Source organism: Aphelocoma coerulescens, chromosome 1A (genome assembly GCF_041296385.1).
Source record: "Aphelocoma coerulescens isolate FSJ_1873_10779 chromosome 1A, UR_Acoe_1.0, whole genome shotgun sequence".
Taxonomy (NCBI): domain Eukaryota; kingdom Metazoa; phylum Chordata; class Aves; order Passeriformes; family Corvidae; genus Aphelocoma; species Aphelocoma coerulescens.
In genome coordinates this window covers 15,097,844-15,118,408 of record NC_091014.1, presented here as the reverse complement: position 1 = coordinate 15,118,408, position 20,565 = coordinate 15,097,844, and the positions used below count along the sequence as shown (strand labels likewise).

At 39.4% G+C, this 20,565-nt stretch overlaps 1 protein-coding gene across 3 annotated transcripts in view; it reads right to left on the bottom strand.

Annotated features, from left to right (window-relative positions):
- PRKAR2B (protein kinase cAMP-dependent type II regulatory subunit beta) overlaps positions 1 to 20,565 on the bottom strand; it is an 80,412-nt gene that overhangs the window by 31,757 nt on the left and 28,090 nt on the right. For all 3 annotated transcript variants that reach the window (XR_011146588.1, XM_068994790.1, XM_068994801.1), the window contains exon 2: positions 16,030 to 16,065. Coding sequence is in view for 2 of the 3 variants with exons in the window: in XM_068994790.1 (XP_068850891.1) it covers positions 16,030 to 16,065 (36 nt within the window). In the remaining variant the exon portion in view is untranslated. The remainder of the gene's footprint in view (positions 1 to 16,029; positions 16,066 to 20,565) is intronic.

The window sequence follows — 20,565 nt, the reverse complement described above, 5'->3', positions numbered from 1 at the left end:
AACAGAATGTTCTTTTAGAGATCAAACTTAGAGGGAATAATCAAGGCCATAGAGGAAGATCAAGGAACCCCAAGGAAATTGTATTCTTTTATAAATGCCCTGTGTGTAAGCAGCAGTGCTAAAGAACTTCTTGATTTAATTTGTATACAGTTCCCTTGAGACTTCTAGAAATTTCAGGTTTAATGATTAAATAATCATTCAGTGTAAAAGTTACCAAGATAACAGCACAGCTAGGAGATAACAAAAATATTCCAGCTGAATGAACCACACTGAGTTAAATGAATCAGACTGCTGAGGTACCCACTGGTACCACTAGCTGGTATGCTAAATAAAGCTATTCTAATTATAAAGAAATAGAAAACAATAAAAAGCAATAAAAATTGAAAGCTACAAGTGTTGAAAATAAACAGTTCCAGGCTTGGAATATTGTGACAAATTAATTTGGAGGTACTACACTTAATATAAACACCTATAAATCAGTGTGGGTTTTTTATACTCAAGGGCCTTTCAGTGGGCCAACCAGTAAAGCAAAGGGAAAGTTACTTACAACTAGTTGAAGCTCTCAAAGTTGCACGGTACACACAAGCCAGTGTATAGATCATTCAAGTCTGGTGAACATTTTCCATCTTAGACATGCACGAAGAGAAATCAATAATATGAAGAAACTGAAAAGTCTGGATAATAGGATTTACAGAAGAATGATCATTGAAATACGGAAAAGCTCCAGGAACTGCAAACAGCCAAATGCGTAATAGACAAAAATGCTATTGATTGAAGTTCTGAGCATGCTATTGGTGTTTGTACCCCAATGCCTCTAATATTAGGGGCACCAGAGTTAATTACTGTTTTATGGTAAAAAAACTTCTGTGTAGCTCATTTGAAACTATTTTCATAGAAACAGCTAGGTTGGGAAAGACCTCTGAGATCATCAAGTCCAACCTCTGACTGGTCACTACCTTGTCAACTAGACCATGGGACCAAGTTCCGTGTTCAGTCTTTCCTTGAACACCTCCAGGGATGGTAACTCCACCACCTCCCTGGTCAGCCCATTCCAGTGTTTAACAACCCATTCTGTGAAGAAATTCCTCCTGATGTCCAACCAAAACCTCCACCGGCACAGGCTGAGGCCATGTCCTCTTTCCTTGTCGCTAGCTGCCTGAGAGAAGAGGCTGATTGTATCCTGGCTACAGCCTCCTTTCAGGCAGTTGTAGAGACTGGTAAGGTCTCCCTGAGCCTCCTTTTCTCCAGGCTGAACACCCCCAACTCCCTCAGCCACTCCTCATCAGACTTGTGCTCCAGACCCTTCCCCAGCTCCACTGCCCTTCTCTGGACATGCTCCAGCACCTTGTAGAGAGGGGCCCGAAACTGAAAGCTGATATATGCTTAACATCTTGGTAAGCCAGTGCTACAAAGTGTCAACACAAAAGCTTCATCCATATCACAAGACTTGAAGCTCCTTGGGCTCCACTGGTCTCATCTTAATCATGACAAGTCTGGAAAAAGACACTTTGTTAAGAAGTCACCTTAGGAACGGCATCCCAATCAGTTTTGTCCCAGAGGTGCACGAAGTGGTGCTTGCCCCTGGCAGGGACCAAGAGGGTCACTTAAACCTCAGACACCTGACCCAGGTGAGGCCTTGGTGGCTTTCATGGCTCTACTCCTGTGCAATACATGCACCTGATCCCTTCCCTTGCTGAATTTAAGAGAAGAGCAAATACAGCACTCATCAGGAATGCATCCCTTTCTAAGCAATAAAAATACTTCTCATATAGATCAAAGGTGGAATTCAAACCTCTCAAGTCTTACAGCAATAGACATAAAGACATTACTGCTTTAAACAAAAAACAGGATCCACCATGCAGAAGAAAATCTGCCTAAGCAGAAAGTGGTTCATGTCTGCAGAGTGGCTGAAGGATCTGACACATCTCTGAGCTTGTTGCAGCTTATGCTGTAACCCATTCCTCCTTCCAAGTTATCAGGTCCCTACAGATACTGCCACGGCAAAATAATGTGTGATCTGCAGTAAGGAGGAGGATGTAGTGACACTGTCGATATTCATGTAGAGTATCATTCACAGAAAAGCACAATAATTTATTGATGATAACAAAACTCTCTAACAGAGACATGAATTCCTACTAAAACACACCTTGTAAGAAACAGGCTTTCCGCATTTTCTTTTATTCTTTTTCAAGAACAGTTCAAAATAAAGCATTTGCTATTATGCTGTCACCACTGAAAATCTAAGAAAAGGCACAGTGTAAGAGGGAAGATAAAAAAAATTCAGCGAGCTAGTAATGAAATTTTAAGATCTTCCTCACCATATAAATCCATTCATAACTTCTAAGCAAAATACACTCACCTTTGAAAATTAAAAAACTTTTAAAAATCAATCAAACCTTCATTTAAAAAAAAGTATAAACATTACCACAGGTTTCAGTGGGCACAGCAGAAGGCCCACAGGATATTTTTAGCCCCTCACGAAGTTAAATGTTTTTAACATAATACACCCATAAAGGTGAAGCCAAGTAATGACTATGTGGCTCTGTAAGAATTAGAGCACATAAAAGCACTGTACAGAGAGCATGGGTAGCCTGTGGGACACAGAGAATGGCAGATATACCAGAGATAGAGACTTTGCTCCCTCATGCTGGTATATCTGTCCCCCCTAGTATCTCTGTTAGAAGGTAAAGAGATACAGCAGACAGTTCCCAATACATGTCTGTGTCTGTACCAACTAATCAATTATTCAACTGGAGAACAGAATAGTCTTCATTGGACACAATCCGCCCCAGAAATAAGAGGACAACATGAAGTCACGCCACTCCCAGTTCACTTTGTGCAGAACACAAAATAAAACGTGGGTTAAAACCCTCCAAAAGTTATGATACTAAGCATTTGGTTGTTAGAAGAACTGTACATGCTCATCCCTGATGGCTAGTAACAAATTGCTTCTATTAATCCAGCCAGCCCAGAGTTACATTATTGCCTTCCGTTAAGTCACTTACGTATGCTCTACCCACTGCATCGAGGTGCAATTTCATAACCCAGTCATTAAAGTGCGTTGATTTTACCTTAGGAAGGAAGGACGGTGGTAGCTTTAACTTTGCAGTCATGAAACCAACACCAGGAAGAAAAATTGAGAAATTTCATTAAAAAGAAGTATTCATAAAAAATGGCAGCATGGGGATGTAAACGCAGAGTTCCTGCTGGCACCACTCAAATGATAAATGCACTAAGAAACCCAGTCGTCGGATGTGATTGCAACCAGTCTATAAATAGAGACAATTCCAATTGCTCATATAAATAATGCCTTTGCAAATGATCCCTCAGTCATGTTGTGTTTTGATTAAAGAGCCCTGTGTGAGAAGTGTGAAATGAACAGAAATGCCACTGAAATTCACTTCCTCTCTTGCACAATACAAACACTTGCGACCTCAACCTCCACCCAACCGAGCACCTTCTTTCTCATTCAAATCAATGGGACATATTCAGTACTTTTTAAAAATAAGGCCTAGTCCTGAATACAAAGGTTTAAAAATTCATGACAGAAAATGTCACTTGTGATCAGTCAGTCTCAACTTTTGATGTACAGGGTTTTTTTTTCTACTTAATAATTCAATCTTAATGTAAAGATTTTAATGATAGATTTTAAAGCTATTTTGTCACATATACAGTCCTTAAACTGAAAGTCACCTAACATTGAAATTGATTTTGCTCCACCCTTGCAAATGTCACAGATATTGAAAGAACTTTGCTCCAACACCAAACAAGAATGACGTTATGGTCAGAGGTGAACCACAGAATATTACATCCTATTATTTGCCAGAAATGTATGGATATGCCAAAATTATGGGCATTACTGGCATTTTTCAGTAATCAAAATTATGTAAGTCCAGTTACCTAAAGAATCATAGAATTATTAAGGTTGGAAAAGACCTCCAAGATCATCAAGTCCAACCTTTGACCTAATACCACCATAGCCACTAAACATATCACAGTGTCCCACATCGATTCACTTTTTGAACACTTACAGGCAGAGACTCCACCACTTCCCTGGGCAGCCTGTTCCAATGGTCTCTTCCACCAGGCAGCAACTGACAGAACAAGAGGACACTGTCTCAAGCTGTGTCAAGGAAGGTATAGGTTGGATATTAGGAAAAAGTTTTTCACGGAAAGAATAATAAAGTACTGGAATGGTCTGCCCAGGGAGGTGGGAGAGTCACCATGTCTGGATGTGTTTAAAAAAAGACTGGACATGGCACTTGGTGCCATGTGTAAGGGCATGGGTTGGACTCAATGATCTTGGAGGTCTCTTCCAACCTCATTATTCTGTGATTCTGTGATGCTTCACCACTCTTTAAGTGAATAAATTTTTCCCAATATCCAACGTATACCTGCCCTGGTGTAACTGAAGGTCATTTCCCCTTGTCACTTGTTACCTGGGAGAAGAGGCTGACACCCACCCAGCCACAGCCTCCTTTCAAGCAGTTGTAGAAGCAATAAGGTCTCCCCTGAGCCTCCTTTTCTCCAGGCTGAACACCCCCAGCTCCCTCAGCTGCTCCTCATCAGATTTGTGCTCCAGACCCTTCCCCGGCTCCATTGCCCTTTTCTGTATACACTCCAGCACCTCCATGTCTTTGTTGTAGTGAGGGGCCCGAAACTGAACACTGGTGTGTCCTTGCCAGTGCTAACTACAGGAGAAAAGAGTTTTTTAATAGAATAAAAACATTCTGTAACTTGATAAACTTTACCTTTTTTTTTTTTTTTTTTTTTTGTGAAAAGTAAAGCTGGCACACTCATGAAAAATTTGCAGTTCAAACCAAGCATTTCAAACAAGTGTCAGTGCAGTATAACACAATTTCAAGTGTTTTCCACCCCAATTTGATCACCAAAATAAAAAAAAAAAATTAAAAAATAATTTGGGAAATCATTGCCACAACAACTGACAAAGAAAGCCGGTTGGCAGCCCTGAGACCTTGTCTGCACAAGGTCTACTCAGAAAGAAAACATGTAAGAAATTTCACTTAGAAAGTTAGAATACATAAATGAATGATAGTATGTAACAAAATGGCTTATGACTTTCAGGCAAATATAGCAAATACTGTTACTTAGTGGGTTGTACCTATTGTTAAATATTTTTTCCAAATTAATTCCTTTTTAAACAAAATCATGAACATCATGTTCCACTTAAAGCATCTCTCTACACCAATAGTTACACACTGTATTTTGCTAGATTTACCTAACTAAAAAAGCTAGAAAACAAAAACCATTAGGTTGTGTGCCATTTAACTAAGTGCCTTATATGTAAATTTCTGAGGACAACTTTATATTCTATGTTAAGTGACAGCAATAGTTCATCGTTGTGGGGGACAGAGCATCTACAGGAATTAAATTATTCCTGTTACTTTAAACTTTAAGTCTACAGTTTCCTTGTCATTCCACAGTCCAGTTCTGTGCAGAAGGTTTTAAGTAATTGGCATCCTGTGTCAGGTGTGAGGATACCATGAGCTGCACGATTGCATCAGCAGGTAACAGGGTATTAGCATGGCAATATATACAGCTAACATTTGTGTCAGACTGCAGCAAACCAGCCTCTAATAGCAGGCAGTCTTTGTCTCCTTTATGCAGCACAGCTTTTATATCATTATGTGTTTTAATCTTCCTTCCCTTTCAGGGCAGGTTTTCTGCAGAGATGGGAATGTGCACAGTGCAGGCAGTGAGGGTGTCTCACACCCAACAAGCACTGCTGCTGGGCACTTGGTGGTAGGCGTACCACAAAGGATGTGAAATCCCACTTAATTGTTCTTTTTGACTGCATCAAGCATAGGCTTCCTACTCTTCTCTTCCAGGCCCTTACTAATCAGCGTATCAGCTACTGTCACACTGTGTTACTCCTGCCTCTGCTTTGCTACTTGACAGCTGCGTGCCCCCAGTTCTCCAACAGTCCTTTTAGTGTTTTTCACATGCGGACTGCGTTTCTTGAACTGACCCATAAGAACTGAACCACTTTCCCTTCCTCATTCTTGCAACAGAGCACTTTCTTGGATGGCGTATTAAAGCCAACTGTGTTGGTCTAATAAGCCCCATACATATTAGGATGAACTATGGGGCACTCCATACTTGTTCTTCCCACTCAGTTTGACTTGTACAGCTACGAAATTCAATTAATGAAATGTACAGTCTTCACCAACATGCACTAACATATTCATGTCATTAGGCAATACTGAACCACAATGACAATTTGGATTCTATGCTGTAATTACTCACGAACAAACTGATCCCAGGAGCACACCTCAGGAAGATCTTTTAGATTAGGATCTCATCTTTTTCAGTGTAATTATGCCACGCAGTAGGCGTCAGTATTTCTCTTTTTCTTTCTTAGCTGTCTTGCATTTGAAGCATTCCTTCACACTAACCATGAGAAAATGTGATTGATTCTGTGATATGTCTAAAAATTCTACAGAACAGTAGGTAAGCATTATATAGGGAGACATTTCTGCTATGTTCTTTATAAATACATACACACACATTTTTGTCTGCTGTTGGCTGATTCTTTGACTTCATCTGTTTGAGCCTAAACCCCAACTCCTGACGGGTGGTATCCTCCAGGAACTTATTCCCAAATGGATAGCATAAATGGGGTGGTTATTTTAAAATAAAGAATAAGATTAGTGCTTATCTTCTCAGTAAGGAAAATGCCTAAAAAAATTAAATTGTGACCTGCATGACTACCTTTGATATTAGTATATTACTATGATGATATATTACTATACATAATATATTACTATGATGGGATAGACAAAAAAAATGAACAAAAAGTAGGTGTACTCAGCTCTGGACCAACCAATAAGTGTGAAAGTAGTCCCCAAACCAGTGCTAGCAGGAGAAAGAAAGACGTCTCTTCCTGTTGCTCACTGGCAAGAATATGAGAGACTAGAAATAATTATTATCTAGGACTTCCCCCTTTCAGTGTCCCAAGTCCCCAGCTCAGAAAGCACAGTTTTGCTACAGTACTGCTCCAATCTGAAGCTGCATTTCCAAAACTCAGGCTGTGATAGCAGGAGAGAAAAAGGCTGACAAGTAGGCGTTAAATTTGTACCTTAAAAAATGCACTCATCACTTACTAGACTGCTCGCAAAACAATGTTAAGGATATAAACTCCCAAATTTTTTGCAGTGTGTAGCTGATGTTCAGTGTGAAAGATGGTTTCAAACACTGACTGAAGCTTTGAGTTTAGGCTGATAGGGGTCCCTCTTCTGTGACAGGCTATTTGAAAGGGAATCTCCACATTTTCATTATTTCCTTGCGTATCTAGAGGGAAAAGAGTTAGTGTGTCCATGCAATCTCACATTTAACAAGAAAACTAAACAAGGCTTTAACACTTCCATTTAATATTTCCTCTGACAAGTTCATTTTTCTTTATTTTCTCATGGAGTTCTGTTTCCTATTCTATGTGATAAATAGAATTTTCCTCATGAGTGGATTGTAGCATTGTAGCAAAGAAAAATTGTAGCAATTTTTCAATCTGGCATGCTCATTATAATTCTTCACAATAATTGTGAAGACACCAGAAATCAATCTTTCTCACTTTCATACAAAATTGTTATTAGAACAAGAAAAGGAATTATTCACCTTAACCCGTTATGGATGCATTCACATTAATACAACAAATACTGTTATTTTGAACAAATTGCTATGTAAAACATGCCTTGTCTTACTCATCTTTTATCCTTCAGGAGAAATCTTCTATAGCATGAAAGTCAAACCACATGAAGTCACAGATGGAATGGAATTGTTTTGGAAAACTGGTAAGCAGATACGACAGCCTACAGATTCATGCTCTATCAGTTACAGCGGAGGGAGCACACCTCCCTCACCTAACATAAGTGTGGAAGAGCAACACAGCACAGCAACCAAAGAGGAGCTTATTGTAGACACAGAAACTGAAATATTTTAGAGAAGATCAGAACTATTAAATAATTACTATCAATACACACTTGCTCCTAATTGATTTTAAAATCCTTCCTCTTTCTTTTACCAAAACAGATACACTCTCATTCAAAAAAAATTTTTTTTAATTTGTTTTAAAATCATGAGTTATGAGCATCCTGATAAAAGCATTGGAAGATTATTATCTTATGTGATCATTGGGATTATTATGTGTATTATTGGGATCTGTGAGATTATCAATAATGAATGCAAACTTAGAAGTGGGTTAAAACAGAACAAAGTATGACTGTTGAGGTTTAAGAATTTAGTGCTCCCACTGAGATTCTCCAAACTATGCTGCCACTCATTCATCTCCCTTCCCTCTGCATCGAGCTGGAGAGGAGAACTGGAGGCACAAAAGGTAAAGATCACGGGTGGAGATTAGAACAATTTACTGGAAACAGCAAAAAGATAAGGAAAGAACAGTAACAGCAACAATACTAATAACAAAAGTGCAGAAAAAAGAGGGAGTGAATCACATGCAAAGAATGCTCACCACGGAGATCGACCTGACCACATTAACCCTGACCACTCCCTCCAGCTCGGAGCCGACGGTACCCAACCACCCCTCCGGCTCGGAACCGGCACCACCACACCTACTCGCCCAGACCCGGCTCCAGCATGGTCCCAAACAGGACCATTCCCAAACACTGGTACAGCTGAGGCCACACTGCTGGCTGCAGGAAGGGCTTGGCATATAAATACAAGCTCTACTGTGACACTTTCCCATACCCATCTTATTTGCAAGTTATACTAATAAAATCAGCTTAAAGGTATTGGTCAGTCAGTCTAACAATTTGATATCTTGCTAGGATATCTGAGCTCTTCCTCAAACTGTCTGGGCAACAGTCCATTAAGACAAATTTGACTCATATTTCAACACCAATCTCTGGTTTATATTTCATATGTCTGAAACAAGACAAATAGCTGAAAAAATTACAATTATTGATTTTATTGATACAAAACCACATGCAGAATGCTTTCCAAAGGTAATACAAAGACAGCAGGAAAAACTGAAAAACTACAATTTCCCATAAAGGGGGATACACAGTAATTTGTGAGCTCAAAACACAACTCTCTTATTTTCTAAGGAAACAGTTGCTGTCTAGCTTTACCAACTCGTGCAATTTAAAAATGATTACTCTGTACATTTTAGTCAGTTTATAAAATGCAGCCAAGAAATACGTGATTGCAAGGACATCTAAACAAACACAGAAATACAGATGAAATTTCAATAAATCATCTAAACCATCTGCCTAAATCATCTATGCACTGCTGCAGTATGAATTACACCTCTATCCCTTCAAGAAAAGGTCTTATCTTTCCTGAAAACTTCTGATAACACAACATTCCTGTGCAGTTTAGTCTATTGCTTTACTAAATATTTAGTCAGAGAGTTTTCCCCGAAGCATAGCATAAATATTTGTGTGTGTTAAAATTAGGCTAATCACTATTTGTTTATTTCCTTCATCCCTTGCCACCTCCTTGGGACAAATATTGAGAGCCCTCTCTATAGCAACCTAGTGCAGAGCACAAGGCTTATGTACTTATTCCTACCATCTCCCTCTCTCCCTTGCCTTCTTTCCTCCCTTCCTCCACCACCTCAAATTTTGCCTTATAGTATGCATCTACTGAATCTCTTCTTCTTTTATTAAGCTTAATGTGTTATGACAAAACAGCTTAAACATATCTGTATCTAAAGCCTGGCATGACATTAATTTGCAACAGTTTGCCTATTTCTGTAACTCAGCTCCATCAATGGGCTTTGAAAAATTCATATTCAACCTCTGCTGATCATGTATACAAGGAAACAAGTTGATACAACCTGCTAGAATCTGTTTCAGGTTTTGGAGTTTTCAAAAAGGAATAAATGAATGTTGAATATGAACCACTTAAAAACTTCCTGAAGTAATGCAGAGATAGCCCAAACTTTGTTTTCTTTTGAACAAGAATACTACTGTCCAACTATACACTGTAGTATGGAAGAGTTTTGGTATACATGCAATGCAAACAAGAGAAGAAAAAGTTTCATGGGCAGAATCTGTCACTAGAACAGCCAAAACAACTGAACCTGGAAGGAAGCAGAAAAGCTTCTGAGCACACACACTCTTCTTCAGACCTGCATCAAAAGCAACAAATCTCAAGGTAACAACAGGACAGGAACAAGTACTCCCAAGTTTAACATCATGACATTATTTATCAGACATTCTGAATGAAAACAGTGGTTCAGAGTGGAGGCAAATGTGTGTGTTCTTTAGGCATCTCTAGGCCTATGTTAATATTTCATTTTTCTACAGGAACTTTTCTCAAATTGCCAGAAAATATAAGAGGAGACAAGAGCAAATTAAATTGTTTCTGTGACTGTCTCATTTGCAGAAGTGCACAGCAGATAATTATGCAAGAGAAACTAAAGAAATGGAGCTGGATCACTTGATTATGGATTGCATGGGAAACAGCTTTTATCACTAACTTTCCACAGACCCAGAAGTGTTGTGGGCAGATCACTGAGATCAGTTCTTCAAGAGTTAAAGAGTCAGCAGTGTGCTCTGGCAGCCAGGAGGGCCACCCGTGTCCTGGGGGCATCAGGCACAGCATCAACAGCTGGGCAAGAGAGGGGATTGTCCGGCTCTGCTCTGCACTGGGGCAACCTCACCTTGAGTGCTGGGAGCAGTTTTGGGTGCCTCAGCACAATGAAGATCTAAAGCTGTTACAGAATGTCCAAAGGAGGGCTATGAAGGGTGAAGAGTCTGAAGGAGAAAGCCAAGGAGTGGATGAGGTCACTTGACTTATTCAGCCTGGAGAACAGGACACTGAGGGGAGACCTCAAAGCTGTCTACAGCTTCCTAACAAGGGGAAAGGGAAGGGCAGCCATTGATCTCTTCACTCGGGTGACCAGTAACAGGACCCAAAGGAACAGCATGAAGCTGTGCCAGGGAGGTTTAGGTTGGACATTTAGGAAAACTTTCTTCACACAGAGGGTGGTTGGGCACTGGAACAGGTTCCCCAGGGAAATGGTCACCGCACCAAGTCTGACGGAGTTTAAGTGGCTCTAAGGTGCCTACAGCTCAGTGCACCACACCCTTATTGTTATACAGCAAAGGATTTGAGTGTTACAGTGGTGGTAATGGTAAGAAGGACCCTGACAAGGCACAATATGCCCTCTTTACGGTGCTCTGTTCATGCAATGTAGATACACCCTCAAATTCTGACAGCACTTTTTCTTCTGGTTTTCCTCACCACGACAAGGGCAGCCTTAGAGCTTAACTGACTTTTAGCATTAGACACCACTGTATGTCAGCTATGTCCTTGCTTATTTGAGAAATGTGACATATTGAGCATTTTGAATTTTGGACTGACTACATGTGTGTTACGAACAAAGGTGAATCCAACATCACTTGAATTCAGTTTGGGGGTTATTTATCAGTTGGAACAAGCAGAACCAGGAATTCTTCTTGAAGAACTGGGATTACCGGTTCATCAATAAAGTCCTTTATTTTTCTTTCTTCTGTCACTTGATATGCTTCTACAACAACGCTGCATCCTACCTAAGCATTTCAAAGGGGACTTTACAGTTACTTAATTCCACACCATTATTTTTGGTACAACCCCAGCTTCTGCCTTACTCTATAAAAGGGAATAGTACTTCATTTCAGTAAGCTGCCTTTCTCTGACAATTTTTAATATGCCACAGGAAAGTGGGTGCCAATCTTTTTGAGAAAAACTCAATATAGTTGAGTTGATTGAAAACCACAAGTAAAATATTGTTCCTAGGGACATTTTCTATTCTTGGCCAGCAATGTCAATTTGATCTTCCTATGTAACCATTGAATCTAATGCCACCTATGCTCTTCCATAATTTCAGAAAGCAATTAGCCATTCCTTAACTAACAGGACTCCTGTAGTCTAAATGCAGTAAAATTCACTGTGTTTCTTAAGTACGTTGTCATGCTTCCTGTAGGAATCATTAAATTGAAAAGTAGCAGTGATATATATAAATGCTGCTGTGGGCATGACTAATCCAGTCCACACAATGGTTCAGGATACTGCAGACCGAAACTTTTATTTTGTCACTTTCTTCCTAATGGCATCTTACACAAAGAAGAATAATAAACTGTTCTGGCAAACTTGCTCCCAGATTTCCCCTGAATGAGACTGCACAGAACCTCCCTCGTCCTAGCTGAAGGGGTGACAAAATGCAGGCACCTCTCATATGACAGGCAGAGGCATGAGCCCTGCGTGTCAGACACAGGGAGAACTGAGAACACCCATCTCCACAGCCATGGGATGAGGGTGCAGCCAACTAGGGCAGGAAGGGCCAGTCACTCCGTAGGGACAACCCTGCTCCTGGCCTGTGTGGGATGAAGTGTGCAGGTGTGTGTCCAGGGTTGGATATGGTGACACTGTCTTGCTGGGCAACCACAAGGCTGGAGGTCTGACAGGCAGCCCACCGCTGATGTAATCACTATTCATATGATGCTGTAAAGTACTCGCTAACCTGCTTGCGAAGTGTTTCACTGTGTGTATACAGTATTTTAGTTTAGGAAACACCTAAATTTAAGCTCATTATGCAGCAAACCCGTGCTGGTTTTGTTGCATTATTCTAAGCTCCTGACAGCGTTTAATGGGATAGTTTACTTGTTTATCTATCGGTCATGGTTGAATGGAAATTAAAATTATCATTGCAAGACAAGTACCTTATCCATTGCAAGAAAGTATCTGTCTATATTCAGAAAGTGCATCTCTTGGCCACCTCAGCTTGTTCAGGAATTTCTACTAATTTTTCACCTCATGAACAATATTCACAGCTTTCTCTTCCACTTCATGCTGCTTCTACCTCCATGCTCCCCTTTTTCCCACATCCAAGTCTCTTGATCACCTCAAGAGTTGTTTTCCTATCTCTTCGTCTTAGTGCCACCAGATTTTAAAAGAAAAATTAAGGATTAACTACTTGCAGCTGTCTCATTGTTCATTCTAGCACTATAAAGTATTTTTAATCTCCTCTTCTTGCTAAACTCCTCTTTTTAAGAGTGTGATATCTATTATTCTTTGTGCATAGCCTAGAACAATGGAGTGCATTATTAACTAGCCTGTGAGTAGCTATGTTACCAGCACTATGGTATAAGTATATTTTATGTATAGAGCCCACATTGCATATATACACATATGAATAAACACACAGCAGAGATACCAAATTAGGTAGCTCAGTAAATTTTAAGAGCTGGAATTCAGAAACAGTTAATTTATCCTAGCTTACTTCTGCTTTTTTCCTCTACATACCAATGACAGTTCATTAATACATTCTCAGCATGTTACCAGGAACAGCTGTTAAATAATAAATGCTGTACTGTATTATTTTCAGTAGGTGCTTCAGCAATTAAACTCTGGGTGCTTAATTTCTAGCTCAGTTAGGAAAAATAACTGTATCTTATGCAACCAAGTAAAATATGAAGCATTACCAAAGAATAACAGAAACATCAAAATACCCATTGTAGAGAATTATTGTTCTCTGTGAGAAAATGTTGGAAACTCAATGCAAATCAACACATCAGAACCTCGTGTATTTCATTTTTTTTAAAATCAATCCACCCTCAAGCAGCACAACTCCTAGGCTGTGCAAGAGAAGTAGAGAGAACCTATGGGCGGAGGCATGACAAAAAGGGACCCTGAAGTCCCACACTCCCAGAATCAGTCTGCAGCATCATTAACTAGATGCAACATGAAACCACGCTCTACAGCTAACTCTCTGAATATTCACCACTAGCTTGGAGTAATATCCACCAGAAGAAAATCTTCAAAAACCCTCAACAATCTTGCACATTCAAATTTTTAAATAACTCTTAGCCAAACAGCCTAAAATTAAGATAAATTAATACTTGAGAAAAAAAAACCCTACATTTCATTTGGTCTGCCTACATAATACATATGGCATTTCCTAAACATGAGAATCAGCTTTGACTACAGAAGGCTATTAAACTACAAAGCATTAAAAATCCCCAAACCCGACAGCTACTATCCAGCTTTTGCACTTGCAAGCTATCTTGATTGCCTCAGTTTACACAAACAATTGTTCAATTAAAAAAAGTATTTAAAAATATGGCTAGGACTGCAAACATCCCTGCGAAATGTTTATATTATAAGCATAGTCTGATTTATATTTTTAATTTTATATTTTTTCAATCAAGTTTCTTAAATGTACTATACCTCTCTGATAGTCATTTATCATTTGAGAAGAAAAGTAAGAACTATCACCTTTCACAGGCTTTCTTGTTTGAAAAACAGTTATTTTAACTATTAAAGCTACTAATAAACTAAAGTTTTATTACCTTAATAAAATAGTACACAGACTGCAGTATTACCTTGTTCTAGCTTGAAATGTATTCACATTATTTACATCTGGACAATATTACACCACCCGACTCGTTATTCAGAATAAGTTAACTATTTTATCTCTCCACAACAAGACCAAAATACATGAAATATTAATTCCCCACAGAAATTATTTCCCCAATAAATGCACAAAAATTTCAAACTTATAACATGGTTTTAGTTTCCTTTTAAAAATAAAAGTTAATTTAATATTAAAGAAACATTAAGAATAACTGATTGGGGGGGGGTTGTGTGCAAGTATTAGCTTTTCAAACAATCAAACTCTCTGAATGCAAAAGCTTATCACACAGCTGTTAGAAGGACTGCATTCATTAACGTCAGCTATCAATCAGTCACAGCAGAACTCTCCTTAAAACATGAAATGTGATTTGCATAGAGGCCTGCTCATTGTTACTGAGCACTAGTTAACGAATCCTTCCTTTCATCTCAAGGTACAGTACGTCATGGAGTATTATCACTACTTAAAGCATAAGAATATTATGAATTAATTACATTTTCTTACTTTGTGCTACATATATGAAGGTGGTGATGCCCTGGCACAGGCTGCCCAGAGTAGCTGTGGATGCCTCATCCCTGGAAGTGTTCAAGGCCAGGCTGGATGGGGCTTTGAGAAACCTGGGATAGTAGAAGGTGTCCCTGCCCATGGCAGGGGGGTGGAATTCAGTGATCTTTAAGGTCCCTTCCAACCCAAACCATTGTGTGATTCTGTGATATGCTATGCACCAATCCTACAAACCTCCTTTTTTCTGTACGGTTCCTCAGTAATCCTGAGGATTTTCACTAGTATTTTTACATTGACAAGGAACTGCTTGACTGGGGTTGAAACTAGCAAAGTCTGGATAGGCTTACTGCATTATGAAGTACATTTATTAAAAATGACCTGAAGTTGAAAACAAAGAGCGTTTTATACTTGGATGTTAAACTGGGCATACTGAAATGACTAGGAACATCTCACACCTCCTGCTTGCCTGACTCTTATGAGTCAGTCATGAGTCTCATTACATTTCATGGTGACTTTATGCCACATTTTCAGATTCATAGTACTTTAAACAAATGAGATTCAGGTTCTGAGCCCCATGCTTCAAGAGAAAAAAGACCTCAAAAATGAAGCCTAAAGGACATGACACAGCAGAACAATAAGAAAAGCCCAAGAATATTAACTTTTAATGATACATAATTTGGAGAGATCTGTTACATGTGATGGAAATAAGGTAAAGAGTCCTCTGAGCCAGCAAGAACCAAGTTAACTTGAAGAATACACAAACCAGCACCAGTTGAGGCAGATGCACACCCAGCACAACACACCACAACCACGGGAATGATGCTTCCAGACCCAATCTGCTAGCTCTGCACAGCACAACAACACACCATACACACAAACCAGCTTGGGTTTGGAAAACAGTGAGATTTCCAACACACTTGTACATTTCCTCATGCAGATTTTTAACAAATTCCACAGCAACAAAAAAGGTTTGTGCAAGTTCCGTGATGTTGGCTACATTATTCAGTAAAGCAGGTAACAAATTAGAGGTTAGCCCAAGTCCATCACCATTAAAGAAGTTTGACTAATGTCATATTATGTTCTACATGACAATCACTGTCAGCAGAATGTTTCAACTATTACGTAGACAAATGAAACTTCATTCAACTCACCTGATGCACGTCTGGTGAATCGGTTTACCGCTGGAGCTGAAAGAAAACACAACATTTTGATTATTTCTGTAGTAGTTTGACTTGCTTTAAGCATAACAATGTTATACTTCATGCAAAGTGTGACAACTATAAACACCTGATAAGCATTATTTTTGTATCTTTATAGGAACCTGTCACACCATTCGTATACACTTTAACTCTTAAGTAGCTTCGCAACAGATAGCACATAGTAACTAAAAAGCTTTCAAGACCATTTTCAGCTTTCTAAGAGTTACTGTTACTTACTGCTGCTCATGACTGGATGTGAAACATTCAGATCTGCATTTCCATTATTTATTGAGCGTACAGAAATTGGCACCTTGCAAACAATAGTGCAAGCAGGGATTAAAAAAAAAAGTAAAAAAATTTACTTTACTTTTACAAAATATACCTACTGGAAATCTGGAACTAAAGATATTCCTATAGAGAAAGAGATTAATTTGTAATCCCATTAAAAGATCAACTTTTGCTTTGACTAACCTTTAAAACTCCTTGGCTAAGTCAATAACAATGCCAACCCCCACCAAAACCCCAGTGCAAATGTTTTATAGTGCCATCCTGGCACATCTCCAACTGCATGCTGCAAACATTTGTAATCAGACTCCTGCCTTGTTTCCAACTGGGAGAGACTGCAAAATACAACTTAAACCACATGGCTTTGCCTCCATTTCATTTCTAGGTTTACTGGCTTCTTCAAGAGTTACTACAGACAAAATAGATAAATAGTTTTATGTTTTGCCTTCCAAATAGAACCTTCAGCTTTCTCCTAATTAGTAAAAAACACTGGTCTTGAACTCTACTTTAGTGTGATGTATTAACTGCTGGAATAAACAGCAAGAAGAAAATCTGAATGACCTAATTTCAAATGTGGGCAGCAGCTACATTAAAAATGTATGCCCTTACAGTGCTTATTAATATTCAACCTTAAAAACTGCTCTTCATGCTTACACAGAACTGAAAAACGAAAAATATTGAACTTTTTTTTTATCCCACTAAATTTTACATGGGAGTTATGCATTATGTCTTGAACACTTAAGCCAAGAGAAAAAAATTGCTGAGAAAAAAGAAGAGACAGTAGCAACAGCCTCAGATGCAAAATGACTTCTTATTCCTTTGGGGACAAAAAAACAGAGCAAAGCTACAATTTCTGAACCACAGTCACAGATGGTTTGTGCAAGCACATACAGGAGTGACAGGTCCAAGTGGCAAAAAAATACACTGGGAAACCCGACTACAGAGGTTTGGAGTGCTAGTCACAAGGAAGGAATCCTCTGGTTAAGAAGCTGTTATGAACCCCAAACATATATATAGATGAGCTCAAGAGTAACATAACAGCAAAGTTATTTTGAAACACGAGTTCTAATTCCCCCCAACAACTTTTCTTTTAAATAAAAAGACAAAAAAATGTAGACATATTTTTTATCAAAGTAGACACCGTATTTTATGCAACCGCCGTTCTGTAATACGGGGGCTGTTTGATTCCTCAAAACTGTTTATTTTGTCACTATTTTTATGGACCAAATTCATTTCAGGACATCAGTCATGACTGTCACCATCAGATGGCTGAGTTGTTTCCTCAAGCAGGTAAATTTGCAGCAGGTCCCAGCAGATGTGCTCATATTAAAAAAAAAAAAATGGAATCTGACATATTTCTAAAAAGAAAGCATAAAATGTTTCACTCCCATTCAAAAGCTTCCCCCAAACTCAGGGAGGGCTTTGGCTGTCAGTTCCATACATAATATGTAGATATGAAGATTTAACTTCTCCAGACAGCTACCTCAGCACCTTTAAAAAAAAAATAAAGGAACATGTAGCACAAAACTAACATAATTTGAAACAAGTTACTGGAATTGTCAAAGAAAAAAGGTTTTTTCCAGCTAGATAATTCTAAATTCACTCTTTTATTTGGCTACAATAAGCTTAACTTATTGTGCAACAGATTTTACAAATTATTTACTGTTAGGAAAAAAAGGAAAAAAATAGCAAGAATGTCAGAACCTTGACCAGCAACTATTTTTGAGCTTATGTGAATAATTAGTGTTTCAGCAGGAACCAGACAAAGCCTTCCTGCCCAGACTGGGATTTCATGGAGGTCATCCAAATATGTTACTGGGAGATTTAAAAGCAGAACCCACAGTTCTTTGTTATGGAGCAAGTTGGACTGCTCTCTCTTTTACTGGTAGCAAATCACAATATACTTTTGTTGTCCAGAAAGGTGGAAGCATTAGCATACAAGAAGGTCTCAAATAATAATCAGGCCTACAGGAATTTAGCTGGTGTTTTCAGCACAAAGTAAATGTGTGGTCAACCAGGTCACTACAATGTCTGGCAGGATAAGAATAGTAATGTGGGCAAAAGAAAGTCTAAGATGCATTTTGCTTGAGGCATAAAACAAATACTAAATTATCTTTCAAACATGTCAGGAGTGGAAAGTCTTGGCTCAGAAACAAATGGACAAATCAATGGCAGAAATATTCAATGAGGGATATTAAATGCTCCTCCTGGAGCCACACAGCATCAGGAACAACAGAGAGATTCCCAGGGAAGAAACACTATTCTGCCTGTGATTATCATCTCCCCTGGATATCTATTTTTAGCCCCCATCCTTACTGAGTTTTGAGTTAGGCTGACTCTTGGGTTTGGACTGAGATGACTGTCCTGATTCACACAGCTCAAGTGAAAGTGGTACCCAGAGAGACAGGGATGCCAAGAGACAGTCTTGGCATCCAGGTTGAATTATGAAGGCAGCTTTGAAATCCCACTCACAGGACACAGGAATATTGCACTTAAATCCACAGGTTCAAGCTGCAAGCTACACACACATAGAAGTGGTGCTTAGGCACTGTGATTCCCACTCTGTTGCTTCAGCTGCTCCCCAACACTTTGCTCCCCTCCCAGCCATGTTCACAAGCAGGTTCTCAGGACTCCAAGTGCCTGCCTGCAGGCACAGCAAAAAGCAGCTGGCTCTGTGCTCTGCAGGCTGCCCAAGGACAGCTCCCTACAATGTGAAACCCAGGCAGCCTTGTTGGAGGGTCACTCCATCCCTAATAACATGCTGGATGCAATACCGCTGAGGCACACCAGTTCACAGCTCCAGTTTTCCAGCAGGGCTAAACGTGGGAAGGGACTGGGCATGAGGTAATACCTATGTGGCTATTGAAGTTAACTCTACAGCAAAAATATACTTAATCTTAAAAGTTATAGTGACATTGTGCTGAGGGCTGGTTGCTCAAAATGAGTCAATCAAACAACTTGCTAGAAAAAACCACAGTAACTTACAGGAACACACACATCCCCACTAACCTGTGCAAAATGTAGAAGGAACAAAACTCATGGATTGCAAAACCTCACCATTGCAAAAGGCAGGGATTTTTCCCAATAAAAGGTAAACAGATATGCAGATAAATTCAGAACATGTCCAGTGACATTTAGTATTTTTTTGCAGTATCAGAAAGGGTGCTGCACCACAATGAATAATGTACAGCTGTGCACAGACAATCTTGTCTACAAACATGGTGTCACTCCAATATTGAACATGACTCTTCATGTTCTACTTTGTTTCAACCAAAATCCATTACAAACTTCAGAGAGGGAAATTATCAGGGGGTGGGGTGGGTATGTGTGAGAGAAATTACAGAGGTCTGTATTCTGATAAAGTTTTGATTAAATTACCATTTGAAAGTGCACAAACTCATGTGACATATTCCAGTAGTTTGATTGTTAGCACAACATGAGAGAATTCCACCATCTGTCACTTGTTAGCAACTGAAATTCCTGTTTGAAAATCCTTGCTCAGAGAACTGTACAGAAGTACAGCTACTAAAATGTTTTGGCAATACAGATCAAGCAAATAAACAAAAGTAATTGGTAGATGATCAAGAGCAGCATAACTTTGTAAGTAGAGGAGGAAATGGGAGTCTGTGGGGTGGTTTGCAGAGTAGCAAGACTAAGAAGATAATGCTAAGAAACGATCCCTACCTTGGCATCCTCTAGATGGTTAACCTGTTCTAACAGCCTAAGCTGCCCCTTTTTGCAAACTCACATTTTAAATGCTTTTGCTTCAGAAACTGCCAGAGATTCTTGTGCCATTAATGTCACCTAGAATAAGAAGCTAAACACATTGTAGACATTAGACATGCAGCCTTCCTAAGAAGTCAGAGATTTAACAAGAGGCACTGCATATCAGGGGCTGTTGAGGACATGCCTGAGCACTCTGAAACCAGACCTGTAAACTGGTGGTTCCTGCAGGTGTGCAAACCACAGCAAAGACACATCCCCAGGTGTGCTGCAGAGTGCACGGAACCCTGTGTGTTCCCAAGCCAGGGTGAGCACACCCCACTCCCTGCAGCTGCTCTGGGGGACAGAGGCCAACAGGAGACTGCTCAGTCTCCTGCCACACTTACAGCAACCCAAGGTAATGCTCTTTCAGAGAAAAACACACAAAGCCAAAATGCCTGCTTGGAGTGACAAGGGCTGGCAGGGGATTAGTGATTAATC